General features: G+C 53.2%; 2 protein-coding genes across 2 annotated transcripts in view; one reads left to right on the forward strand and one right to left on the reverse strand.

The window, feature by feature from the left end:
* Positions 1 to 1,767: 1,767 nt before the first annotated feature.
* On the forward strand, positions 1,768 to 5,338 carry FBXO39 (F-box protein 39). The gene is made up of 3 exons (XM_004716156.2): positions 1,768 to 2,865; positions 4,653 to 4,829; positions 5,210 to 5,338. Exons 1-3 carry the CDS (start codon positions 1,840 to 1,842, stop codon positions 5,336 to 5,338), a joined length of 1,332 nt encoding a protein of 443 aa, XP_004716213.1. The 5' UTR covers positions 1,768 to 1,839.
* A 2,449-nt stretch (positions 5,339 to 7,787) lies between these two features.
* The window catches only part of TEKT1 (tektin 1), a 26,151-nt gene continuing 23,207 nt past the window's right edge, over positions 7,788 to 10,731 (reverse strand). Inside the window, exons 6-7 of the mRNA XM_045293326.1 lie at positions 9,199 to 9,395; positions 7,788 to 8,013 (exon numbers count right to left, since the gene is read on the reverse strand). Coding sequence (XP_045149261.1) covers positions 7,803 to 8,013; positions 9,199 to 9,395 — 408 coding nt within the window. The 3' untranslated portion in view covers positions 7,788 to 7,802. The remainder of the gene's footprint in view (positions 8,014 to 9,198; positions 9,396 to 10,731) is intronic.

Genomic DNA, 10,731 nt, shown 5'->3' on the forward strand with positions numbered 1-10,731 from the left:
GCCATTTCCATTTGTGAAAGAATGGCTTCTCAGGGCTCTTCCCATCTCCACCGGGAACCTGGGCCACTCAGTAAAGTGACCCAAAAGAACTTTGCATGGAAAGGTAGGGCTTGGACCTTGAAGAATGGACACTTTGGAGAGTCAGAGAAAGGAGAGGAGTTTGGATGCAAGGGAGCCACTGAAAGCAAAAGGCCAGAGTGTGTCGAGATGCCTCTGAAAAGTTGGCCTGATGGCACACTGTATCAGGCAGGCCTTCTTAGCCTGGGTCTCCCCAGGACTCCCCGCTTGGCTGGGGGCATCTCCTAGAGTCCAAGCTTGAGTGGGAACCCTTTCAGTCCTCCCCACTTCTACATCCAACCAGGTACACAGCTGCATCCTCTGGAGAGCTCACAATCCCACCCCGTCTCCTCCTCAGCCCGGCTACAGTGTGACCCTGGGCCCAGCCCTGGGAACCTGGACTCTGCTCTTGACCCTTCATCTCCCGCTCCTCCAGAATGTCCCCGAGACGGACCACATTGACTCCAGACAGATGGCCCTGAAGTTCCTTCTGCTTGTCCTGCCGTGATGGCTTTTGGATAGAAACACAGCCATCCACAACGAGCCTCAACACATACAGTGACTCTCATCCAGGGAAGCGGGCAGGCTGTGTCCAAGTTCCAAGTCCTCGGGTAAGGTGGCAGTTGGAACCACTGACCTCTAGCACAGAGTCCTCATAGGATTCAGGGTCCTCTTGACTAGTACCTGCCCATGTCTCCCACTCCAGTCCCACCGGCTCCCTGCCCCTCCCACTTGTAAGTTAAGCTCCCGATGAACCATTTTCAGATCCCGTGAAATGAACACATAGGCTCACAGTTCTGTGACTCCCTAGAATGATCAGTTCCCCGAGCAGCACCACTAGGCCAACAGACTGCTTTGTACATCCTCTCACCCATCAAAATCCAGCTCAAATATCATCTCCTATGAGCCGCTCCCTCTAGTTCCTGCTCAGGTGGGTGGATGGATAGGTAATTAGGGAGACAGACAGATTGTGTTCATTGTGACTCATGGGACCTACGTGTGACAGGACAGAACATTGCCCAGGATGAACCCATTCCCACGCTCAGCAGCATGATCGAGTCCAACACTGTGGCTATGGTGTCCACCCATCTCACTGAGGGGCTCCCACCCCCTCGTCCGCCTTCTACTTCACCAAACGCATTGTCTTTCCATAGCCGTTGATCCCTCCTGAGGGCATGTCCGAAGCCAGCGCAGCAGGCATCGTTGTGTTGCGATTTGTATGGTTCCTCTTGGCTAATTTTTGGAGGCAAATCACCAGTCCTTTCTTCCTTAGTCGGCTTTAGCCTGGAAGCTCCACTGAAACCCCCTTGCCTTGGGTGACCATGTTGGCATTTGAAATGCTGGGAGCATAGCTTCCAGTATCACAGCCACACACAAGTCACCATAGACCAAGAAACAAGAGCAAGCAGTAGCCTTCCTCCTTACCCAGAACTCCTTGCGCTCCATTGGAGCCACCCAGGAACCATGACGGCTTGGTTTGTACTGCTCCATTTGTCTCTCGCCATTTGGCAATCGGGCGCTGGTCCTTTCCTCCCCGATCCACTCTGGAATCCTTCAAGGGCTGGACTGTATTGTGAGTGTGGCCTGGAGCCAGCCCCGGGTGGGCACAGTGCCTACGACACAGAGGATCACTGGGAACATCGGCTCGATTGTTACTTACGTTCTGTTTGACGGTAATGGCTCTTCCTTTTCACTCCCCGCAGAAAACAAGTGGCTGCTTTCCTCTCCTCATTTTTGGGAGCTCTGCCTCCAACACAGCTGCCCTGCACATCTGGTTCCTTGATGGATGAAGAAAGCGAACTGATCCAGCCCCAAGAACAGAGCTGCTGGGCCACCCTGCCCGATGTTTGCCTGAATCGTGTCTTCTGGTGGCTGGGGGACAGGGACCGGTCCAGGGCGGCCCTGGTGTGCAGAAAGTGGAACCAGATGATGTACTCCGCAGACCTCTGGCGATACAGGACCATCACGTTCAGCGGGAGGCCTTCCAGGGTGCACGCATCTGAATTTGAGTCCGCTCTTTGGTATGTGAAGAAATTTGGTCTTTATCTGGAGCACCTGGAGATCAAATTCCTGAACCCTTACAATGCTGTCTTGACCAAGAAGTTCCAGGTCACCATGCGAGGCCTCCTCTCCTGTTTGGGCAAGAGCAACAACCGCCTGAGGTCACTTTCCGTCCAGTATCTGGAACTGGACCGCGCAGTTTGGAGGAGCAACATCAGGAGTTCGTTCATTAAGAGCCTGAGCTTCTTCTTAAGGAAGATGGGCAAACACCTGGATTACCTCAACCTGAAAGGGGCCCGCATGACGGTGGAGCAGGGCTGCCACGTCCTCAACTCTCTGGGCTACTTAAGGAATGAGAGTTTGGCCTCAGAGCTCAACATCGAGGACTTTTTCAGCCACCACCTTGCTGTCTACAGCAGCCCCCAATTCCGCAAGACCATGGCCATGTTCCGCAACCTGGAGTCCCTGACCCTCAACTACAATTGTCTCTCGGACGAGCTGCTGGAGAACTTGTGTGAGAACAATGCCAGTACCCTCTGGACCATAAACATCAAGTGCCACATTCACGACCCCCACGGACAGGTCATCTGGGGCATGTCCTGGGCCAAGCTGACCAAGCAGGCTACCAACTTGAAGGTCAACTTCTTCTTCGAGCGGGTCATGAAGTACGAGCGTTTGGTACGGATCCTCTTGCAGGAGATCCCACTGCGGAGCATCAGTCTGAGAAGCTGCTACTTCAGTGACCCGGACTGGTCCATGAGACCCACCCTGAGGGACCTGCTGCCCGTGTTCCGACACACTCTACAGGTAGGAGCAGACGGAGGGCGAGGGAAGGTGCCCCTTAGATGCCTCCATTATCCAGAACACAGCCCACTGTGGCTCGTCCACATACGCTCGTTCCCTTTGGCATTCAGGTTTAGAACGTGCTACTGTTAAGTCCAGCGTGTGGTGACCCTGTGTGTGTCAGAGCAGGACTGTGCTCCACGCTGTTTCCAATGGTTGAGTCTTCAGAAGTTGATCCCCAGGCCTTTATTTCCAGGCACCTTCCAGTGGACTTGAACCTCCAAGAGGTTGGTTAGCGGTAGAGTGTGGTAACCAGTAATGCCACCCAGCAACTGGGTACTCAACACTGCCTGGTACTGTGCCACCCTTACCATTGTTCTTGCATCTGAACCCATCGCTGCCCCCACCGTGTCACTCCATCCCCTCAAGGGCCTTTCTCAATTTTGCTGTCCCTCCGCTTTAGCAGTCCGTGCCCTTTCAGTAGTCTTTGCCAGCACCATCATTCAAACGTGTCTCTGCTTCTTCGGTCTTCCTTATTCAGTATCCAACTTGCACATGCGATGAGGCCGTTGAAAATACCATGGCTTGGGTCAGGTGCACCTAGTCCCCAGAGTAACATCCTTTTTTTTCAATGCTCTGAAGAGCTCTTGGCAGCAGATTTACCCCATGCAATGCATCTTTTGATCTCTTGTCTGCTGTTTCCTTGAACATGGATTGTGGATCCAAGCAAGACAAAATCCTTAACAACTTCAATCTTTTTTCCATTTATCATGATACAGGTCCAGTGGTGAGGACTTGGGTTTCTTTACATTGAGGTGTCATCCACACTGAAGCCTGTAATCCTCCATCTTCATCAGCAAATGCCTCGTCTTTCTCACATTCAGCAAGCAGTTATGTCATTGCATAGCATAGGTTAATAAGCCTTCTGCCAATCCCGGTGCCAAATTCTTCACATAATCTAGCTTCTCTGATGATCTGCTCAGCATAAAGATTGAATAATCATGGTTAGAGGATACAACCCTGATGGACACCTTTTATGATTCTAAACCGTGCAGAAATCCCTTGTTCTATTCACACAACTGTCTCTTGATCCAGGTACAAGTTCTACACAAGCACAATGAAGTGTTCTGGAATTCCCATTCTTCTCACAGCTATCCATGGTTGCTTATGATCCACACAGTCAAATGCCTTGGCATAGTCAATCAGTACTCAAATGTAGGTTCTGGCAACTGTTATCAACTGAACCCTTCCCCCACCCCTCCCTCAAGACCAACCAAACCAACGCCCTGTCATCGAGTCTGTTCCAACTCACGGGGGATCCTATTTTGAGTTTCTGAGACAAAACCACCAAAAGGTTGGCAGTTTGAACCCACCTGTGGGGGTGCCGCAGAAGAAGAGCCTGGAAGCTCAGTGGAACTGGTTTTGTAAGGATTCCACAGAAAGGTGAGACGTGAGATCAAGAGATGTCTATGCCATTCCTAACAGTAATGGGCTACAAAGTGCCAGCAGCTCAGTGGAGACTCCCATAGCCCTTAGGTAGGGGGCAAGGAAGACAGCATTACCCTTGCAGGCAGGGCTGGGACTGGTACCCTGGTCTCGGGCCCCAGTCACACTGTGTCCAAACCCCAAGTTGTACCAACATCCATTCTCAAATCTCTTTCTGGGTAAAATGGGCAATGATGGCCCCTGTCCCTTCTAAAGCCCCTGGACCACCATGGCCACTGGTGGTCAACCGGGCATGGCACAGCATGGGTGACCCGGGCAGTCCCAGCATCCCTTTCCACAGACACCTCCCCTTTGATGGTTTCCAGAAATTAACGTTTGAGTTCAACAACAACCACGAGTCCCTGGACGAGGAGCTGCACCTCCTCATCTTGTCCTGCAGGAAGCTGTTCTACTTCAAAATCTGGGCTTTCCTCGATGTTCGGTTTGTGGAGCGGATCCTGAAGAGTCAGGAGGAGGGGCAGTGCACCCTGCGCACGCTCAAGGTAAGGCACCCTGAGGGCACAGAGCAAGGGGCACCGGAGGCCTGTGGCCAGGCCCTGAGGCAGTGGGCGTCTACGCTTGGTGGTCCTGCAGCAGGACTGCCTGGGGGAGAGATGCCTTAAGGCCGCTTTGGGGTACCCAATGTCAACTCGTGATCCCATAGACCGGAACTTTGAGAATTCTTCCTTACGAGTGTGGCTGGGACTTCTCTAATTCCTCTAGACCAATACCCATATATCCTAGGGGCTTATCCCCAAAGATACCAGTCATGGTAACTACGGGTCATTTAGTTTCCAAAGCCTGAATGATGTCATCACTGTGTGTGTGTGTGTGTGTGTGTGTGTGTGTGTGTGTGTGTGTGTGTGTTTCTCTCCTGGCACAGGTGAGAATTTACACAAACAGATATGAGACGAACGAGGAAGACAGGACACTGCGGGAAATTTACCGGAGGTACCGTAAGCTGATTGACTCGGAACTGAACTATTTTGTCATCGCATACCCCATGATGTAAGGGGTGCGCTACCAAGGAAGGAAGCTGGACTTCTACATCCGGTTCAATTAGGACTACACCTGGGCATCTCCACCCTCCCCACCCCCTTGGCCAGTCCACCAGAATCGCCTGGCCAAGGCTGGGGTTGTGAAGGCCCCCGGGTGATTTTAAAGCGCAGTCTTTAGCAGCTCTCTGGGAGGGGGGGTCGTTCTGTCCCTTGGTTTTGCTCTTTGTCACCTGTGCTGAGCCACAGAGTTATCGACCCAAAGCCACGCAGAGCATCTTCTGAGCAGGTGAACTGACGCCTGTCGACCCAAACCTAAACCCATTGCCTTCGAGTCCGTTCTGGCTCAGAGCAACTCTACGGATGGAGCGGAACTGCTGCCCTAGGTTTCCCAAGACTGGACGTCTCTGCACAAGCCACGGCGTCTCCTGAGGAGCAGCTGGTGAGTTCGAACCTTCCACCCTGGGGTTAGCAGCTGGATACTTGAACCCCTGTCCCACCAGGCCTCCTTGGGCTGCTTTTAAGAAGGTGTATGTAAATTGACGGGAGTTGAGGGCTGGGAGGTACAAAGGGTTAACACACCCAGCAGCTAACTGGAAGGTTGAAGGTTCGAGTCCCTGCCTTGGGGATAAGCCCCTAGGACATATGGGTATTGGTCTGGAGGAAAAACTCAACACCAGGATAGGGCAGCATGGGTAACGAGGGAGAATGAGCAATCCAGACTCTGAAGCACAGAGAGGCTATGTAACATGGCAAAGGTCACACAGCTAGCAACTGATAGAACCAGGATTTGAGCCTCAGTCTCCTTGACCTCAAGGTTAGCATCTGACCTATGAGATGGAGCAGGGATAGTACTGTGGCCTCAGGTTTTGTTGTTGGCATGAGAATCTGATGAGAAAATGTCTGGGAAATCGCTTAGCTGTAGGTCACAGCCCAATGCGACCGGTCGTCATTATGATCCAGTGGTGGATCATCTGAGAAAACAAACAAACAAAAAAGTGGAGCTGGCCCTAAGCCATCGTTGTGAGCCATAGGGTCACTGTGAGCCACCAGAAAGGGAACGGTGACCAAATCAGGGCTGGGCATGGGCGGGGACAGCAAAACCTTCAACCCTTTCACAGAGTCAGCTCCACCTCACACCACCAGGGGGTTGTAACGCACAGGCAAGCCCTCAACGCAGGTTCGAACCTCACCCTGGCCCCTGCCCCGTGGAGAGAGGCGGAGAACGTGAACTCAGGCCAGCCTGACTGCAGAGCCCCTACTCAGACGGCTCAGTTGAAACTGTGGCAACTACGGGAGCAGCTTGCCCTTGCCCTTTTTGGTTGCTTGCCTTTTATTCAGTTTGGCTTCTCATCTGTCCAAACTCAAAAAACAGCAAAATACTCACCGCCTGTGGCGACCCAATAGGCCAGGGAAGAACTGCGCCTGTGAGTTTCCGAGACTGCAGTTGGTTACGGGAGTAGAAAGCACCGGCTTTCTCCAGCGGACGGAGAAGACAGCCCGGGGCTCGCAGGCCATGACTCATTGAGTCAGCTTACGTACAGGAACGAAAACTGAACCCCAAATTCCTCACCGCATGGTGGCGCTGCGGGATGTGCTCTGCTGCCGGCTGGTCCCGAACCCCAAACCTCCTGCGCTTTCCCAGCTGCAACGCTAGCTGGCACGATGCCCACTCACGGGAGCCCCATCGGGCAGGGCAGAACCTCCCCTGTGAGTTTCCGAGGAGGTAACTCTTTAATGGGAGTAGAAAGCCCTGTCTGTCTCCCGCTGAGAAGCTAGTGGTTTCGAACTGCTCACCTTGTGGTTAGCAGCCCAACGCATCACCACTCCATCACCAGGGATCCTTTGCAAGCTAGTCACTATGATATGACTACAGGCTGCACATAAGTGGCTCCCCCTCCCAACCCGCCCTAGCCGTGCCTTGTGGGTCCTGAAGGCTCTCTGCCAGGACCACCCTCCCCGGGGATCCTGAGAACCAGAGGCCCCATGCTTCACCCCCTCCCACTATAATGAACGGTTCAGAGCTGGGCCACACCCTGGCCTGGCCTGCCCTGCCCTCTGCATTTCACATCAGAGAAAGTAAAGTCAGAGGGAGGCCTGCAGGCCTCAGGATCCAGGGTCGCTCCCCTGCCATCCGTGCTGGGCATGTCCTGAATGCTTCAACTCCGGGGATGGAGTGTGTGTGTGGGGGGGTAATCTTCCTTCTCATGAAGAAGATGGTCCCTATCTGGGATCGAAACAAATCTGGACGACAGTCTTGACCTCCTCCCCAAAAGCCCCAAGTCCTGAGCTGTGCTAACACAGAGAATTTAACAGGGGAATAAGCAGAGTGGCAGAGCCTGGGATTGGGCAAGCTGGGGGTGACAGCGCAGATGTTGTGATGGGCTGACCGACCGACCGACCGGGCTGTTGGCTGCAACGAGAGTCGAGAGTCAGCAAGGCCGATTTCCTGGGATTTAATGAGAATCTGAGCTCTGCCTCCTACGAGCAGACTGCCTCCCGGCGGGGGGCCCCGGACCAGCTCCCTCTGTCTTCCCCGTCCCTCAGCGGGATGGACTTCCTCATCTGCATGCACAGCACCTCTTCGATGTAGATGGTGTTCTCCTTGACAGCGATCTCCTCCTGCAGGGCCAGCTGCCTGCGGTTCAGGCCTTTCAGCAACACCTGAGCTTGGGCTAAGGTGTCCTTCAGTCTAGGAGAAGGGCAAGGGGAACGCTGTAGCGCCTGGCAAGTCTCTTTTTCAGGAGGCAAAAATGTATCTGTGTGTTCACTGCAGGACTCAGAGCGACCTGTCCTCCCCCGCCCCCCATCTTCTTAAGCCTGACCTCTCGCATAGGTACCCACAGGCCAGATTCGTGACAACAAGCCATCCCGGGAATGGCCGACGTCGGAAAACGGCAGGTTTTTGCCTACACAGCTGGGTCTGGGGCTTCTTTAGGAAAAGACGATCCCGGGACCAAAGTCCTGCCTGGTACCAACGGGCGGAGCAGCGGTGGCTGACTGCGTAGAAAGCACTGGGGCAGACATGAAGAGGTCGGCCGGCTTCACTCCGTCCCGGGAGGGACGGCCGCTGTGCGCGCTGTGTTGTGCTCAAACCCAGTGGGACTTGAGTGGCTAGCCTGCGCATAAGGGGCTGAATTGAGACTTAAAAAAAAAGAGACCCTGGAGGCCTAACCCTCAGGCCCTGTGAGAACACGCACCCCATTTGGAAATAGAGTCTTTGTATAGTGGAGTATGTCTTGGGCTGATCACCACAAGGTTAGCAGTTCTAACCCACCAACCACCTCTCAGGAAGGAAGCTTCCTGCTCTTATAAAGATTGACAGGCTCAGAAACCTTTAAGCAGGGCTGCTGTGAGTTGGAATTGACCTAGCGGGAGGGGTTAGTTACTGTGAGATCACATTGGAGGAGGATGGGTCCTGAGCCAGACTGAGTAACCAAATTCACTGCCATACTGCCAATACTGATGCATAGGCACCCTATAGGGCTGGATAGGATGGCCCCTGTGTGTTTCTGAGACTGTAAACCTTCATGAGAAGAGAGAGACTCCTCTTTCTCCCAAGGAGCAGCTGGTAATTTTGAACTGCTGACCTTGGGGTTAGCAGCCCAGTGAGTAACCACTATACCACCATGGCTTCTTAAGGCAGTCTGAGTGGTGAGCTTATAAATGAGGAGGAGACACAAGCAAGCAGGGGTAGGGCCGCCCTGCCACAAGTCAAGGCATGCCGGGGGCTAACTGACGCTGGGGGATTGACAAGGAAGTCTGGAGAATTCAGAGAGAGCATGGCTCAGACAACACACCGATTTGGCCTTCTAGCCCCCAGAACGGAGGCAATTACACTTCTGTCATCCTCTGCCTGGGAGACTCCTGTGCCTACCTTGAAACATTACGGCTGATCTCGTGAACCTCCCTGATGAGCCTGTACTGAGCAGTGTCCCGACACAACTCCACATTCGGCCGGCACGTCCTGGCCTTCAGGCGTGTGTGAGCCACCTTGGCGGGCCCTTCTTGATCAAGGATGGCTTTCTCAAGAGCTATGATGTTCTTCTCCTGGGAAGCAACCTCTTCCATGACCTAAAACAAAGGGTGAGAGGGGCCAGGTTGGGCCCGCCAAGGTGTAAACTTGTTTCGGACCCTGCACATGTCTCTTTAGGAGGAAAACAACAGGCTCACTGCCATCGAGGTGACGCCAATGCCTTGCAGCCCTCTAGGAGAGACTAGAACTGCCCCTGTGCGTTTCCGAGACTGTCTCTCTTCGCTGGAGTACAAAGCCTCATCTTGCTCCCAAGGAGCAGCTGGTGGTTTCAAACTGCTGACCTTGGGATGAGCAGCCCCATGAGCAGCCACTACGCCACAAGGGCTTCTTTAGGTTAGGAAGAGGCAACAACAATGGGTGCTCTCTCTCCTCCCGGAAACCGTGATTGCTAACGGGGCACCCAGCCTTTGAACTTTACAGATGGACCAGGCAAGAGCCACCATTGTTGCCTCGCCTCTCCCCACATAATGTGAATTATTTCCAGAAAACCCTCAGTTGTGTGTGGAGGGTTCTCTGCTTCACAAGGCTGCCCCCTCCCCTTCATAGAAAGTACCTTGGTATCATGAGCAGAGAGCTCTCTCCTTCCTCATAAACCCACACCCACTAGTGGTGGTGCAAACAGTGAACACAGCTGCTAATACATAGGTTGGAGGTTCAAATCTACCCCTGAGATGCTGTAGAAGAAAGGCCTGGTGATCGACCTCCAAAAAAATCAGCCCCTGAAAACCCTGATGGGGCACAGATGGTTCGACTCTTGATAAACATGGGTAGCCTGAGCTGGTACCAACAACGGGCTTCTCTGGTTTGGTTAGCACCAATTCTGCTAACGTCTGGGGAAGAGGGAGATCAGTTCAGACTGAGTTTTGTTGGTATTTTTCAGGGTGCCCTTGATGGTGCAGGGGGGTAGTGGGTCGGGCTGCTCATCACAGGGTCAGCAGCTCAAACTCATCAGCTGCTCTGCCGGGAAAAGACGAGGCCGTCAGTTCTGGTAAAGATGTACCGCCTTGGAAACCCAGAGAGGCAGAGCTCACCCCTAATGCGATGGCTGTGACTGCTTCTCTTCGGTGAGGCGTGTGGCTGGTTTCCAGGGCCTCATCCACCTTGCCCTCCGCTTTAAAGCATGTATCAAATTTGAACATGCAGCGCGTCGTTTTTTTAAGGGCTTGAACTGCCTTAACATCTAAGACATTCTGGAGTTTTTAGACAGCTCATCCGCCTAATAAATTCAACTAGTACAAATGAGGAGTCTTAAAAAGTGCTCAAGCTGCCTTCCGACCAACAGAACCCCAACCTAAAATCAATTGATCAATTGTCTGTTTTAAGCGACACTTCTAAAACCCGGGCCAAATCTTCTCACGGTGTACAAGGATCTAA

Source organism: Echinops telfairi, unplaced genomic scaffold, assembly GCF_000313985.2.
Source record: "Echinops telfairi isolate 266 unplaced genomic scaffold, ASM31398v2 ScPeMD7_2010;HRSCAF=2546, whole genome shotgun sequence".
In the NCBI taxonomy this organism is placed as follows: domain Eukaryota; kingdom Metazoa; phylum Chordata; class Mammalia; order Afrosoricida; family Tenrecidae; genus Echinops; species Echinops telfairi.

Excerpts from the sequence above, each read along its gene's own strand:
- FBXO39 (XM_004716156.2), top strand. The coding sequence starts at position 1,840 with ATGGATGAAGAAAGCGAACTGATCCAGCCCCAAGAACAGAGCTGCTGG. Across the intron at positions 2,866-4,652 it reads TGTTCCGACACACTCTACAG|AAATTAACGTTTGAGTTCAA; the intron begins GTAGGAGCAGAC and ends GATGGTTTCCAG. Across the intron at positions 4,830-5,209 it reads GCACCCTGCGCACGCTCAAG|GTGAGAATTTACACAAACAG; the intron begins GTAAGGCACCCT and ends CTCCTGGCACAG.